This window comes from Synchiropus splendidus, chromosome 4, assembly GCF_027744825.2.
Source record: "Synchiropus splendidus isolate RoL2022-P1 chromosome 4, RoL_Sspl_1.0, whole genome shotgun sequence".
NCBI lineage: Eukaryota > Metazoa > Chordata > Actinopteri > Syngnathiformes > Callionymidae > Synchiropus > Synchiropus splendidus.
The window spans coordinates 28,385,455-28,401,588 of record NC_071337.1 but is presented as its reverse complement, the minus strand read 5'-3'; the positions used below and the strand labels follow the sequence as shown (position 1 = coordinate 28,401,588).

Below are 16,134 nucleotides of genomic sequence, written 5' to 3'. Positions count from 1 at the left end.
TGGTACTGTCCGAACACTGCAGATTCCATTCACTCTGACTAGCTCAAATGTAGAACTTGTCCTTTGAGAAGAGCTTCATGAAGCCTCATTTTCATCTGCTGGCAGTGGTCATAAGTACGGGTGGACGGAAGTCGAGCAGGTCGTAAGTCGGATGTTACGTGTAACTTTCTTTATCGTAGAAAATCTCAGGACAGGACCTACAGAGCTGGGAAAGTGAGGCTTCATGAAGCTTCATCTGCATATACTGAACTCCGAACATCTTGAAATCCTCTGCTTTTTCTGTAACCTTCAGTCCATGCAGCAAAGGACACAAGACAACACATTTCAAATTAACCAATGCAGTAAATAAAAGAAGTTTATTAGACTCACTCAGTCCCAAAACACTGATAATCTTTCCAGATATTTTTACAAAAATAAACCTGGTCGTCCAAAAGCTGCAGTCAACTGACGTACAAAGGTGAGCACGTCATTCCTACACATCTGGAGTGAAGTCAATTTTCAAAGAAAACTGTAAAAGCATTATTTAGGATCACCTGTATAAAAAGTCACCAGATTTAGGAGTGTCCTGGGTCCATCCTAACCCCACCAGCGCTGGCGGGGAGGTGGTGCTGTGGTGGGTGGGGCTACATCGAACACCGCCCCCTGCCCCACCCCTGAGCAGATGTAGTAGAGGTTGGCACCCAACATCACCAGGATGGGGAAGTAGGAGAATCCGAAGCCGAGTCCTCTGATGCTGCTGCCCAGGCACAGGCACAGCCAGTAGACCAACCTGACACACAACCAGAGCGTCACCAACAGTCTGGGTGAACTCAATGAGACCTCAGAATCAAAATTGACCTGACGCTCAATATGACATTCATGTACCTAAAAAACATCTAGAAAATAACTGTAGACAGTATGTACTGTACATGCGCACACACGCGCGCACACACACATACTGTGTGTAACTCAAAAAGAAAAGACAATAGATTTTTGATTTCGATCTTTATAAGTGTGAATTTCTGAAAGTGTATAAGCAGAAACCTCTACCAATAGAGAATTAATAAAAAAAATCATGATCCAGACAGTGATCCGGATCACTCCCAAAATTGAAGCATATGTTCCTTGTACCATAGTTCCTGAAACTTTCATTCCAATCTTTCCTTAGCGTTTCAAATTTTGAGCACAGACAAACAAATGCTGTCCAACAAGACAACCTCCTTGGTGGTTGTTAAAAAGGACACCACAAAGACCACTAGGAGGCAGACATTTGGATGAGTCTCAGTGGACTAGTACAAACTTTTTTGTTTCGTTTTGTCGAAATCTGAACGTGACACCTACACACACCTTTATTTCATCTTTCTGGGGACATTGTGAGGTTTCTCATTGCCATAACGCTTTCACCAGCCTCTCACACTAAACACACTAACCATCCAAAACACATGGCTCACCTTAACCTGGACTCTGAATGAATCCTTAGGATTCAGCCAAAAGATCCTAACTAAGCAAAGCCGCCTCATGTCTTCACGAGGCAGTGTTTTTCAAAGAAATACCTACACACACACTATTTTTTTTATTGCGTCAGCTCCCAAAAACAGACCAACCTGCCAAAGGCGAAGACGATGGTCAGCAGCGGGACCAGCTTGACCAGGTCCTGGCTGACATAGGTGGCCATGACAGCCAGCTGCAGGAAGTAGAAGAGGAAGAGGCTGAGTGATTCGTTGACGTAGTGCCAGTGCACCGTCACCTCCTTGTCAGGCAGCTTGTTCTGGTAGAGGGGCTGCAGGTCGCCATGGCGGAGCCGGGCCAAGCCCTGGACCACCACACCTGCGGAGAGACGTGTCAGAGCTGCAGACCCACGGGAGGAACACGTACCACTGTACTACCAAGCAGGATGGGAATGATGGCGAAGAAGGAGCATCGCAGTGTGTAGACCACCCTGAGGGGGGTGGTCTGAAGCAGGGGCGAATCAAAGGGGAGGAGGGCATAACCTCCCCACACCAGGAGCGGGAAGAGAACCACCGCAGCTGCGGTTGCCAGGGAGACACGGACTTTCTCACTGCACAAGGACCCACTGTGGTCTGAGGAAATACACAAGTAGAACACAATGGAAAAAGCACAAGTCAGATGGCTTCATCATGGAGACCAACACATGCCTCTGCTACTGCTTCATTGACTTACACTGATGCTGTTATCAAGATTAACCCTGTTGAGTTGTGAAACAGCCAACTTTGTTTAACGAAAAAAAAAAGACTATATTCAGGAGTTGAGAAGTGATCTGTTGCCTGTCCCTATAATGTCTACTAACTTCTAACCAGCATTGTGCCCAACATGAACAAAGCTTTTTAGCTTTAAGGTGTTTGCATTATTTTGTCCATTCAATCATCATAAATCCCCACTGGTGGAATGCGTCTGAGGCAGCTTAAAACCTTGTTTGCCATGTCAAACACAAGACCTGCAGACTCCACGATGGATGACCAGTCTTAAAACTCCTCCCACCAGGCTTCACTGCACGTCCCAACCTGCACCGAAGCTCTTGGAACAGTTAACGTCTCAAGAGCCACTCAACGAGCATGGAGTAACCTAGAGGTGGCGCTATTCACACCTGATACCTCTGAGCTGGCGGGTCGACAAGCTTGTAAAACAACTGGAGGAAGTCTTGGAGCAGTTTGTACCTAATTAAAGACATCTTAATAACACACACGTACATGCATTTCTATCATTGTGAGGACCTCTCATTGGCATGATGCTTTCCCCAGCCTCTCTCACTAAACCTAACCATCCAAAACACATGGCTAACTTTAACCAGCTCTCTGAACCATTGAGGCTTAACCTCGTGGGGTCCAGCCAAATGTCTCCACTATGTTACACAGTAAGGATAGTGTTTTGTCAAGAATTGGTCCCCACAAAGTACGACAGACAAGCCCACGGCACACACTCACAGTACTTGTCGTCCTCCTCTTCAGCCAACATGGCGTCCAGGTGTCGCCCCCTACTGAAAGGCTCCACCTCCGCCTCTTTCTCGATGAAGAGCCGACTCTCCTCTGGAGGCCCTTCACTGCTGCGACGGACAATGGTGACTTGTGGAGTGATGCCAAGAGCCGTCTTCTCTGAGACCCAGTAGGACTCGTCCTCCTCTTCCTCATCGTCCTCCTCTTCATCATCTGCCAGAGAACCGTCTCCCTGGTGCTCGGCCTCCATCACATCATCCCTCCACCGCTCCCCCTCTGGCATGCTCTCTCTCCACTTGGTCTTCCTGTCCTCCCCCTCCTGGTCCACGGCACCCTCTCCTCTGACTTCATCCTCCCGCGTGGCCTTCTCATCCGCCGATGGCTGGAGTTTGACTTTGTCTCCAGGCCAGGGCAGAGTCGCAGGCTCCAGGTGAGCAGAGACGCTCACTTCCTCTTCCTCCTCCGGAGCCTCATACAGATCCGGCTCTTCCTGAACCCCCCCCTCCTGCGCTGGTTTAGTGGAGGTGGCAGGTGAGTGTTGCGTGTCTCCTCCCGGAGCAGACATTCTCCTGTCGCTGTGATTATTCACCAGATGGAGCCGAGCTTCAGGTCAGAACCACCATTTTCCTCCCTGTGAAGAAAACAACAACGCTGAGAGGCTCTTGGTCAAAGTGTTTATGCGTTTATGGAGGGCGTGGCGCTGCACGTGAGCCTCGGATTAATCATCAATGAGAGATCTTCTTTGGCTAAAGTGCTCAACAGTCACAAGCTCTGCTCCAAAACCCAGGCTCTTTTCATGGATCCTGCTCCTCAGCTCGCTCCCCATCACCTCTTGACTCAAAACTACGAAGACGCCGTTTCCAAACTTGACAGGCTCACCTCACTTGACCCTGCTGAAGCTACCAGAACACTTTTGCTTCCACCTCCATCTAAAGCTCCCTCAGGTTCACTGAGGATCAACACACAATGGACATCAGGAAAGAGCACATCAGGCGTCTAAACCTGAACAACAAACACACAAAAGTGCTCAGTTCTCTGGACAGAAGGCTGGAGGGGATGATCGTTGCAGCTCCCCTGGATATTTCCACTCCTCCTGAGAGGAAGCTCTACAAAGAGTCTCTTCTGAACCACACAACTCAAACCAGCCATCAAACAATTCCCTCCAAGTTCAAGCGATGTTCTCTGGCTTTAACATGTCACAAACCAATGTAGGAGAGGTGGCAAAAAACGCATTGACACAGCACAGTCAGACAAAGAGACTTTGAAACTCCGCTTCTTCCAGAAGCTGTTTGAAGTGGGACCATTTTCGTCAGGAGCGACAGTGGAGAGTGAGTGTACCGTGGTGGGCAGCAGACAAACACTGCAGTATCACCACTTCATAACAAGTCAAACTGAGCAACTTTCGCACCCGTTTCAAATAGTGTAGTGACACCAGCATGACCAACAGTCCTGGTTTTCATCTTCAAAGTGCCCTTTTATTTGCAGACACGGCGGACACACCTCAGCTTGCCTGTTGCCCGCTCAGTTCTCTCAACACAGTGGTGGGTTCAGGGCAGACTCTCGTCTACGTAGCATGTTCAACGTAGCACAGCGTTTTCAAGTTTCACGCAGGGTTTGTGGAAGTAAGAAAATGTCCTGCTGCAAGGTGCCATTGTCTGTTTATTATGCATGATCTTTGTGCGGGACCTATCCAGGGTGCCCCCTGCCCTGCTCCTCTCAATCCACTCAGAGAAGGAAATGAACCACTAAATAAGCATCTTTGATCTGTGAGTAAACAGCTTATATCTTCGTTTCACCTCAGGACTCTCAGAATCCACCGTGGACGCAGAACAAGCTTCAGTGTCAAAGTTCTGGAGAGTGAGGGAGGGAGGGAGGGAAGCTGGAAATATGAGTTTTATAACAACCAACTTGGTGATGCAGTTCGATCGTATCAAACGTGCATATGTCACCTGACGTCAGGGAACAGTTTGGGCCTCGACCGTCAAAGTTCAGGAACCGAGTAAACAAGCGACAGTCGACTCTCGGTCATTGTCTGTGTTTTCCCTCGCAAGCAAAACTTTTGGCTTTCATTCAGCCGTGACTTACTTTTAACCAGCACGACGACGGTGACACTTCAACTCGCGCTGGACTTCTGCTTCACCGCGTTGAGGTTTCGCTCTCTGACAGCATGTTTGACATGAGAAGTCTGAACGAGGAAGTAAAGAACGACTTACCAACCTTCGAAACTGCCCCGTGAAGCCTCGCAGTGGCGGACGATACCAGCGCTTCCTGGCCGAGAGCGAGCCGCTGTCGACCTGAAGTGGCTCGGCAGGTGCGACAACTTGAGCTCGAGCTGTCACTCCCGGCACTGACTGTCGACGTCATCACGCACATACGTGCGGCGATGAGACGTTTCTGAGGTGGCGCCAAAACAGTTGGAAGATTTCGATTGTTGTACTGCCGTTACCGTGAAACGTGGCTGAAGCGAGTAATGCGATGTTTTATGACTTGCGACTAAAACTATCAGTTACTTTTCATTCATATCCCACGTACTACGTTGATGAGGAGGTTTATAAAATGTGCCATGAATCCGCGTCTGACTGACGCGTGGGTGTAGCTCCAGCGCGCTCGGTTGGCAAATGAATAACCAATGAGCCGCAGTCCTTGGCGCGCGAGGCCCGCCCTCCGACAGGGAGGAACGCGCTGAGAGCATTCATTCGACCTGCCTGCTGTCCATCAAGACTGCGCCGTTCTTTGGACCACTGGGGTGAAGAAGTACATCAGTTTCACTCGCGATGGTCGGTGAGTGGCAGGTGTGACATGAGCCCGAGCTGCTCACCACAACACCAGGAGCTGGCTTCTGTCCTCTCCTTCTGGCTCCTGTCTGACGCCCTCTGGTGGCGTGTGTGTTGTGCAGCGATGTGAACCCAGTGAGGTGTGGTTGCCGTGATGCATCTCACCTTAGGAGTTCTGACAGTTACCGGACATCCATCTGTCGTAATACATGGACCGCAGGAGGTCAGCTGCCTCCCGCTCGATCCTGAGCTCAGTCAGTTTTGACCCATGCAATTTTTGAAATGCCATCATTTATTCAGTGTATCTCTTCTTATAGAGCAAACCTACAACACAGTGGATTGTTGCTGATGAATTGAACACAATGCATTTTTTCCTTGCATGGAATACAAAGTAGAAACTGAACTCATCTTGACTTTTGGTGGTCTTCCACTTGAGGCCTGCAGTACGGTATCAGTTATGCTGCCCTGGCGTTCTTATTTCAGCATTTTCTCTGAAGCAGAAAGGGCCCGAGAACACTTCAGGTTACACAGCTAAAACAATGACAAGGACAGTTGCAGAACAGACCAGAGACGCCTGTGTGAGAAACAGGGAGATTAACTTTTTTATTTCACCTCATACATTACTGGCTAATCTTACCACACATGAACATCTTTCAAATTTGAAACCAGATTAAGAGTTGGTGGCATTTCAACCAGTCGATCAACTCCCACACCATTCACAAGGATTTACAGTACATGGGACAAACCATTTCTCAATACAAAGATATAAACAATTTTAAAAACCGACCACTCTAGTCTCCTTACAGTAAAAAAAAAAAAAAAAAAAAAAAAAAAAAAGTTTTGACTGAATCAAAGAGTTTCAAAGAGACAGATGAATCACTACTGCAAATCAAGGTGGTGGCAGAGGAATCTTCAGGGCGACTGTGAGTTGAAGTAAAAAAAAAGTGGAAGCAAACGCAACAGTACATTCAGAGCTTTGGCAATTAAGGCAAATTAAAAAGAAACAGTGGCGTGTTAGCACGAGAAAGCAGACCTTTTTTATGGTTGGATGAGAATGGTATCAAACTACTGTATTCTGGATGTCATCCAAGAAAAGGTGATATTTACGAACGACAAACAAGCATCACTAGGATTCACAGCCACACAATTAGTCTGGAACCGTATAAGCACAAACAGGATGAAGTTGGTCGCACGTGAAAGATAAGAAGGATCATCAATGAGGGCGACTCAGGAACCGCTGCCACTTCCACGTCACACTTCAGAGGGAGTTAGATCTGACGTCTCCTTCCTCCAGTCGACAACTCAAGCATGGAGTGTTGTTCCAGTAAAACAGACTAAAGGTCCTTGCACATTAGACGAGTATTTTTTGTGCGAATATTTCGGAATTTTATTTTTCCAACATGCAGCTTTTGCACATGAGCAACTTTATTTTGCTGAGCGACATTGCGGCGTTTTTTTTTTTTTCAGATCAAGGTCGATTCCAAAGTTATGAAGCACTCATTGTTGACGTCACATGCCAAAACATGGTGGAGCATTTGATTGTGTTCGTATCCTCGCATTCGGTTCCTTACAACAAAACACATAAAAGCTAAAAAGACAAGGATCATAAAGACAACGTTCAGAGGAGAATATCTGCTGAGAATAGAACATGATGACAGTGTGTGTACCATCAGGCTCGTGAATGGCTGGCATTGTTCAGAGGACCGGGTCGGCCTTGTAAGGGGGAGAAATGAAAGAGCTCCGTGCAGCTGCCAGTGCATCACACTCGCTATGCCTTCAAGAGTAGCCTCCCTCCTCATTGGTTTCCCTAAACGCACGTTCCTCTTCCATACATTTGATCAGTCTCATTTGGTCAAATCCAACAATATTCCATTCCAAATTCTGCAATCGGCCAATTCTAGGATTCTGGCAAATCACAGGACCCTATTATTCGCTGTGCCACAAATGTTAAATATTTAACCGTGTCGCCACTGATGTGCAAAGACAGGCGAGTCAATATTCTCATCTGAATTCTTTGCAATTTTGTGCGGTTCATTCACGACACCGTCGATGTGCAAGGACATTAAGACTGAGAGTTACACTAAGACTTTAAAGGAAACACTAGACTACATGCTGGGAACTTCGAAAAGTGACAGAAACAAAGTTAGTCTGTACAAAAGTGTCTATCCAAAGGACAGCAAGAGAAAACTTAGATCCTAGTTTAGGTTTCTAAATGTGTTTATCATTCCTGCTCTACAAGTCCTTTCAGTGAATCGCCTTCTTGAACTTGCTTCATGATGGTGCTCAGTGGACCGGCATTTCATCCTTGGACGGACTCCTCTACGGGATCCTCCGGTCCATCATTCGGCTCCTTCACCTCTGCTGTCGAATCGTCTTCACAATTGTTGTCGGGTGTGCCGTTATCTTTAGATTCTTTATCTTCGAGCTTGACTGAGCTTTTAGGTCGGCCTCGTTTACGTGGGGTTTCATCTTCATTTGCTGTGTCACCCTCATGTTTTGGGGCGCTAGCAGGGCGGCCTCTTTTACGCGGGGTTTCATCTTCATTTGTTGTTGCACCCTCATGCTCACCCTCGTGTTTTGGGGTGCTTGGAGGGCGGCCTCTTTTACGTGGAGGCCCGGCGTTCTCTGTAGCTGGAGTCACTTTCTTTCGAAGGTGGGCGCCTTTCTTGGACTCAGACTTGCGAGGTCTCCCTCTGCCTCTGCGTACAACCTGCCCTGCTCCTTCCCCGTCTGCTAAACTGCCCTCTGGGGGCTCCTCGCGTGGGTACTTCCTCGGTCGCCCAAGAGGCTTCCAGACTCTGTTCTTGTTCCTCTTTGGCGCTGCTGACACAGGGTACTTCCTGGGCCGTCCTCTCTTGGCCGGTTGATTTCTGGGTCTGCCCCGTTTTCCTGTTTTGTTTGGATTTTTAACCTCTGTTTGGGAAGCAGAGACACGTTTCTTGTTAAGAGATCCCTTGGGACGACCTCTCCTTCTCTTGACCAGCTGAGCACCATCTTTGCTGTTAGTACCAAGAATTTTTCTAGGTCTTCCTCTTCCCCTTGAGATTCCATTTGACTCAACCCCAACCTCCTTTCTTGGTCGACCCCTCTTCCCAGGAGTACCAGCTAGTGCCGGGCTGTTAATGGTGGATTTCCTTGGACGCCCTCTTCCCTTCTTGGGTTCCTCAGAACCATTCACCAGATCACCATTTGAAGCATCCACTGAAATTCTTGGTTTGTTGGTTGAGCCTTTCGGCCGTCCTCTTTTTTTGGTGGTAGAATCAGTTTCCTCTGATGAAGCTGCAGGTTTAGTGTCAGAGAGTTTTGGTCGTCCTCTCCCTCTTTTTGGGGTCTCATCTCCACCATTTGTTACGTCTTCATTCTGCTGGACCATTACGGAGCCCTTAGGCCTTCCTCGTCCTCTTTTAACGGGAGAACTGCTGGGGTCATCCTCGCCGGTGGACTGGGTCACAGCATCACCTTGCTCGGAGTGTTCCACACTCCTTTCATCCTCCATAGTGCCTTGCTGGTCGGGGATGCAACTACCAAAACAAAAGAGTACAATTTCAACAAGTACGGTATGCACAACAAATGAAATCCTCTTTCTACTGATTTAACTAAAACTACATTTGTAACAGCAACAACCAGAGGTAGATAAAGTGTGATCCCAAAATGTTTACAGCTTATGTTGGCCAACTGTTGGCTTTCTACACAGGGTTCAAAACGATGCGTGTTTTCGGTGATATGGGGTCACAATGGTCCAACAGGTCACCAGGCTTTTAACCACGTTTTTTCAGCTTTTATTAGTTTCTGTATTGTGCCTTATTGATAGTGCCAAAAGTCGTTCAGCCATTAATTGATCTCAATAATTTGTGGAAAACTTGAGGACAACTCTCATTTGATTGTCGCCACCTTGTATCTCCATCAAACTCAAACTTGTCTACTGCTTGGATGCACCACTTCTATTTGACCACCAGATGTCGACATGCTCAGAATCCGACCAATGGCAAGAAGTCAAAAATAGAGTGTGCATTCTCTTCCCGCAGGAAACTAAAATTGAGTTGATTTATTCAACTGATCAATAACATTGGTTGTTTGTGGTTATTTTTGGCAAATGCTGCTGAAGATTTCAGAGTCTGTTCGAAGCATCTGCCACCAAGCTGACTGGTAACTGCCAAAAAGAAAAAAAAAAGCACTGATACTGGCCTATTCCGCTGTCTCATCTAATACTCGTGTAGATGCTAGATGTAGAACAGTACGTGTCGATGTTATGCGCAAGTGGAACCGTGTGACATGGTCAGTAGCTCGGCGCGGTGTGAAGTCCAACACCAAAGCAGAGCATGCTGGAGCTCATGACTGTAGTTTTACTTGTGTTAGTGACAGAAGAAAGTCAAGAGTTGGCGCAGTTCATTTCATTAGCGCCACCGACGCGTCTGCACAAGTGAGACTGCAGACGCGCTGGCTTTGATCAGCTGCTTGGGAGACACGATGAGGGACCTTTTTCATGATCGTAGTTCAGGTTTCATTCAAGAAAACGCTCAATATGACATCAGACTAACTAATAACTGTGTCATGAATGTGTTAATAATGTCTCACGACAACAATGCTAGACATAGCTAAAGAGACTGTGATTTGATTGAATGATCTGCGCCACCACTCAACAGTCAGAACTCCTGCTCCGTCACCGTGGTGGTACGGGGACCTCCCTAATTATGCTAATATTGTTCATCACTATTCATAACCAATTTGATAAGAGCAAACCCTGAGCCTTCCAACACCAGCAGACAATAGATTCAATCATTATTGTCTAATCAATTTGTATTTTACACCTTCTTGTGAAGCACTTTGCAACTTCCCTTGCCTGTGAAAGGTGCCATCAAAATATGCTTATGTAAATAGGCTTATCAATAATCCACCGTCGGATTCATGAGTGAAGACACTTTATGTTTGAGGTGGATGAATGAAGAGCAGTCATGAACTCACTAAAACTGGTGTGCAAAGGAGGAGGTCTCAATAAGACAAATGGCTCACAAAAAATATTTTGGCTGCAACAAAAAAGGCTGTTACAAAATGCTGGCTCCAGAAGAACCCACCCACAAACAGCATCATTATTAAGGTGGTCAACCATATCCAGACTTTCCTTATGATGACCTTCACGCTATGACTTCAGGAGAAAGTGGGACATTGCACACCTTGAAGACATTGGGCGTAACTAGGACTACTCGCTATGTACATTTGTTTTAATCTGAGATAGTATACATGGTCCATTTCTTTGCCCCACCTTTTTTTCCTGTGTGATTGTACTGTTCTTGTCTTTTTTGTTTTATATTTGCCACCTCATTATTGCAATACACGTGCATATACATTTGAAAGAGAAAAAGTGGAAACACTTCAGACTAGAGCTGGTTACTTATTTTTAAAGGGTTGGAAGTAGGGACGCTCCAATCATTCGGTCACCGATCGTGATCAGCCAATTTCAGTGTGACCAGTGAATGCCGATCACTACCTGTCATTCCTGCTTAAAACAACTGATCACGTGTGCCAGCTGGAGCTCTGATGAAGCCCCTGCTGGCTGTGATGCGTCAGCTCCTCCCAACTCGCTGCTCACTCAGCATGTCTGCTGTGGTGGTTCTTCCAATCTGTCATTGAAAGTTTGCATCCTGCAGCACATGCAAGGGAAAATGCAGCGAAGCGTGTTAAAATTAAAGCTCCAGCACTTGACAGCAGAGGGTTTTCTGGGCTCATGAAGGTGAGACCGCTGGTTCCTCAGCAGCAGGCTGTTAGCAACACCTGCCGGAGGGAGCGTGACATTCGAAACTATAAGAAATAATAATTACCGTATTTTCACGACGAAAAGGCGCACGATCTGAAAAGGCGCAGTCTCAGTTGTGTGCCATTTCTGTATTTAACACACAGATAAGGCGCTCGTGAGGATAAGGCGCGGGTTTTATACTACTAGTACTTGTACTAGTAAGGTGACCATCGAAACGCTCCTCCCGCTCGCTCTTTGCTCGACGATCCATTGCTCGAGTTTTTCCTCCAATTGTGGCCACCTTGGCTTGTGTCCACGGAAACTCAGCTGCGTCTTCTTCACCTGTCGCAGCTTGTTCTCCAGCTTCCTCCACTTGCGAACCATCGACTCGTTAATTTTAAATTCTCTCGCGGCGGCTCGATTCCCATGTTCCTCGGCGTAGTTGATAGCCTTCAGCTTAAACTGAGCTTCATATGCGTGTCTCTTTGCCATTTTCACGGTTGTTAAGACAGCAATGTTCTGCATTAAGCACATACCTGTTGTTTTATACACAATACACGCCCAGTCCACGCCCACAAGTCCCCCTTTAACGCTCCCTGTTCTCAAACACGTCCGCCTCATGGTGGTCTCTAACATGTCCGCACACAGATTGGGCGCACTGGACGAAAGGGCGCGCCACACATTTTGAAAAAAATCTAAGACGTTAATATGCGCCTTATAGTCGTGAAAATACGGTAATTGAACCAAGTTTGATGAGCAGCCTCTCAGGTGTCATTTAAGCAGAGACGTAAACAAAAACGACCGGATCAGTCGACGTTTTGGAGTCAGGTGCAGCGTTCGTTAGCCAACTGAATCTGAAAGAGGGGAAACTTTCATAAATGCAGCGCTCTCTGTCTCAGAGTTCCGCTACAATAAGTCAATATTTCACAGCCATAGAAGAGTCTCTAGAGATTCACCTGCAACATCTCACATCAAATTCAATGTTTTTCAGTTGTCCTTTAGACAGAGTAGTTGCAGCATTCAGCATGGTTTTCATATGTTTGCCACCTTGAACGGGTATATAAAACCGTGTCTGAATTAAAATGATTTAATGGTTCATTTTTTACATCATGTACACAGAAGGTCTCATCATTTTGATTAGTGCTGTGTTTAAAAAAATCAATTTTCTGATTCTGATTCTCGTACATTAATTCCATAAAATCGAATTCGTAGGTCCAAAGATTGGATTAATTAATATACGTTTTAACACATATTCTCCGGGTGAAGTCCAACCCCTTTGACGCATGCGCGCACCTGGGACACCAAAGTCAAAACAACATGCCTCCTCACAGTGGCAACACTAGCAACGTGCCGGGTTTGAAAACGCCTGAAACGCTCAAAGAAACGGTCTGGCACCATTTTGGGTTCAGACGCGACCAAACCAAAAATGTGCTAGACAAAAGCATAGCAATTAGCATGTTATGCCTAATGGAGGTATTGAAAGTGTTGCAGTATTGCGGAAATACGACCCACCTCACGAATCACGTAACGCGACATCACCCAGCGCTCCTGTCCAAGCCATCCACCGGGCCACAACAAATGAAACTTGAGCGAACTTTACCACTACCGGGTAATTCTACATGCTCTGTCAAAATAACTGAAGCGATTGCGAGCTTCATTTGCAAAGATATGCGCCCGTGTTCCGTCGTTTTCAATGACTGGCTAATGAAAGTAACAGAGCCAGACTACGCTATGGTGTCTCGCAAACGTCTGTTATCCCAAACATGCACCAGTCAGTAAAAGAAAAGGTGAAGAGTAAGCTTCAGTCAGCAGTCAGGGTGGGCATTACAAGTGATGCGTGGACATCTTCGCAATCTTACACGAATCTGACAACTCACTATATTGATGAGGAGTGGAACGTCTTCTCGTACTACAGACCACAGAGAACTGTTCACATACTGCGCAATGACCATCAGGTTGCTGTGAAGTCAGTAACTAGCACTCTGTTTACATTTTCAGCGGCTGAGAATATCTTTCTTTCATTTTGATAATAACATAAAAATGCATTAGTATTAAACAGCAGCATCTTTTGGGTGAATTTTTAATGTCATATTTCTAATAATGCACCAGTCCCATGAGCAGTCACATCTGGCCTTCTGTGTCTGGATCTTTATTATCATTTACTATGAATCCTTCATTCATTTCCTGTTGAATGTCAATATGATGATGAACAGAAAATGGTTTAAATACTAACCTGAATCGAGATTGGATCGGATCGAATCGTGATAATCAATTCTAAGTCATGAGAATCGAAATCGAATCGATTCTTGAAATTAGAAACGATACCCAGCTCTAATTTTGATTACAGATTCATCGTCAGTCCATGTGATCGGTATCGGCGATCTGTGGTGATCGGCACTCTGGCTGAACAGTATCGGTGGTTTGGAGGCAAAAATCCTGATCGGAGCATCCCTAGTTGGAAGCATTTGTATGGAAAGTTATTTCAAAACTCACAATACGTGAAGCCTGGCTGGCGTCGTCAGGCCATGGTTTACTAAATTGTGTTTCATCCTGAAGCCCTCAATATGACAACAGTTCTGCTTTATATTGGTTAAGATCCACTACTTGACAGTTAAGTTGTTGACATAACATACACTGGTTAATTTTAGAAGAAGTTATGACAAGTCATGTATATGTGTGTGGGACATGTTATGTGTGTCGTGAGGTAGACGAAACCCATTTATTTACGGCATGTGTGTGCAACGCTGATGTTTATAATTCCGCGGTAGATATGACCGAATCGTCCTTCATAATGAACGAAGAACTGAACCCAACAGTTCGTTTTTTTCGTCCGGTGGTATGTAAAATGATGGAAATTCAAGCATCGTGACAGCGCATCGTGATGGCTTCCCTTCGACAACACGTCAACTTCATGAAACACTTGCAATATTGTGCAATGTAATTCATCTATTGTGCATCGACTACATGTAACGTACATCCGACCGCTGAAAACGGACCCAACACCAGAATTTATGGCTTAAATGGCCACGTTAACCGGTTTCTATTTGCATGTTTTGAGAGCACAATTATGGACAGCGGCCATTAAAATGAGACCACATCTGTGACGCGACACGCACCGTGGTCGTATCCGGCGGAAAGAAGCTTCGCTGACAATAGCCACAATTAACTCGACGAAAATACAGCGACATGGTCCTCAGAAATGCTAAAACAAATATCTAAAAAAAAACACAAAATTGGTAAAAATCGCATATGTCCCACTCGTTGTGAGCCGAGTGTCAGGCATCCACAATAAGAGCGGGAGCTGCGAAATAAGGCTCCGTGTGCTCAGGGGAACGGGTTGTTTTCCAGGAAATAGTCGGTTGCAAAATACATGGCGGCGGGAATTTTAGTTCTGTGTATAATTTTTTTTAATAAGTAGCGGGACATAGTGGGTACGTGTCTTACCTTTACCACTTGCTCAAAGGTATTTTTCCTCAAGTGTCTCTGAAATGCAGCACCTAGTCGATGAAATTGAACGCAATCAGCTATTGTTGCTGCGACGGTTTAAATTTGCGACCACTCAGGCTTCTTCTATATGTTTGATTGTCTCGAAGTGTTTAACGGGAGCGGCCGCCACCTACCGGACAGGAGGGAGAACACATTCTCATTGCCCTCATGCCTCTTAGGTAGGGGATAGTTAGGGAAAACACTTTGCAAGTGTAACTTGTAAAAATTGTTGCAATTTCGCCTGGTGTAGTTAGATAAGACTATATCTCTGTCCCAAGAGGAATGCAGTTTGTAAAGTTACCTCTAAAAAGCAGCTTTACCGACTGCTTATATTTATTTACGTACCTCACGTTAAATCAGAATCGGACTCGGAATCGGAATAGAATTTATTGCCATGGTCAGTCGGGGTGCCACCAACTAGGAAAGTGCTTCGAAATAAAGTGCTGTTATAAATAAAATAAAATAAAATAAAATAAAATAAAATAAAATAAGCTTCACGCACACGTGGGTCTGTCTGTAGATGCACTTATTATCATGTACGTGCTGAAATGGTTCGGCCTTCACCTTCATGGTTGGTGGCCAGAGAACTGAATTGCGTGGTTGGGCCATGTAAAACATGCAGTATGTACAAGATGTCGTGTGTTTCGCTTTTTGTCCTGCTAAAGCCACCGTAGCAGAACTGCTGCTGAGGAGCGTGTGCCTTGTGTTCACACTAAACTTCTATAAACATGATTTAAGGAACACATTTCTTGAGATGAGCCAACCTCACGTCACGGTAATATATGTTCTTCTCAAACTTGATGATTGCCGCCAAATTGTTTGTAGCTTGAGAGGAGTTTTACGGTACATAAATCACCCTCAAACTACCCAAATACCTCCAGTCACATAGAATTCGCCCAATGCCATTGGAGTTAATAAACAACACAATGGTAAAATGGACTTCAGCTATGATTTATTTAGTTATGACGATCAATGGCCTGAAGGGAGCAGTGTTGTACGAAGTTTAGAATCAGAATAAAATAAGCACCAAAATCATGTTAAGCCTAATATAAATAATTGTGATGTTGTGAGTTCATTCAAGTAGTATATGTTTAAGTTTAAAAAACAGCCATCACTATATACTCAAGCCTCACAGACAATTCAAAATAAGAGACATAAAAAAGCTCATGCTGTCAAAGGTCATGGATATCATTGGCGATGGGCATGATGACAC

The 16,134-nt window shown here is 45.6% G+C and overlaps 2 protein-coding genes across 4 annotated transcripts; both read right to left on the bottom strand.

The window, feature by feature from the left end:
• Positions 1-325: 325 nt before the first annotated feature.
• Positions 326-5,320, bottom strand: tmem79a (transmembrane protein 79a). Of its 3 annotated transcripts, XM_053861359.1 has the most exons (6): positions 5,148-5,266; positions 5,016-5,089; positions 2,922-3,561; positions 1,866-2,060; positions 1,584-1,806; positions 326-769 (listed from the first exon to the last, which is right to left on the bottom strand). In XM_053861359.1, exons 3-6 carry the CDS (start codon positions 3,493-3,495, stop codon positions 577-579), a joined length of 1,185 nt encoding a protein of 394 aa, XP_053717334.1. In that variant the 5' UTR covers positions 3,496-3,561; positions 5,016-5,089; positions 5,148-5,266; the 3' UTR covers positions 326-576. The 3 variants fall into 3 exon arrangements, with proteins under 3 accessions (XP_053717334.1, XP_053717332.1, XP_053717331.1); XM_053861357.1 differs by lacking the exon at positions 5,016-5,089 and having other exon boundaries at positions 5,144-5,320; XM_053861356.1 differs by lacking the exon at positions 5,016-5,089 and having other exon boundaries at positions 5,148-5,317.
• Positions 5,321-6,068: 748 nt separating this feature from the next.
• si:ch211-288g17.3 (chromosomal protein D1) lies at positions 6,069-15,016 on the bottom strand. The gene is made up of 2 exons (XM_053864139.1): positions 14,880-15,016; positions 6,069-9,225 (listed from the first exon to the last, which is right to left on the bottom strand). The coding sequence occupies exon 2, from the start codon at positions 9,198-9,200 to the stop codon at positions 8,004-8,006; it is 1,197 nt and encodes a 398-aa protein (XP_053720114.1). The 5' UTR covers positions 9,201-9,225; positions 14,880-15,016; the 3' UTR covers positions 6,069-8,003.
• Positions 15,017-16,134: the final 1,118 nt, after the last annotated feature.

Coding starts and splice junctions, on each gene's coding strand:
- tmem79a (XM_053861357.1), bottom strand. CDS start 3,495: ATGTCTGCTCCGGGAGGAGACACGCAACACTCACCTGCCACCTCCACT. Junction 1,807..1,865: donor CATCATTCCCATCCTGCTTG/GTAGTACAGTGG, acceptor GTCTCTCCGCAG/GTGTGGTGGTCCAGGGCTTG. Junction 770..1,583: donor ATCGTCTTCGCCTTTGGCAG/GTTGGTCTGTTT, acceptor GTTGTGTGTCAG/GTTGGTCTACTGGCTGTGCC.
- si:ch211-288g17.3 (XM_053864139.1), bottom strand. CDS start 9,200: ATGGAGGATGAAAGGAGTGTGGAACACTCCGAGCAAGGTGATGCTGTG.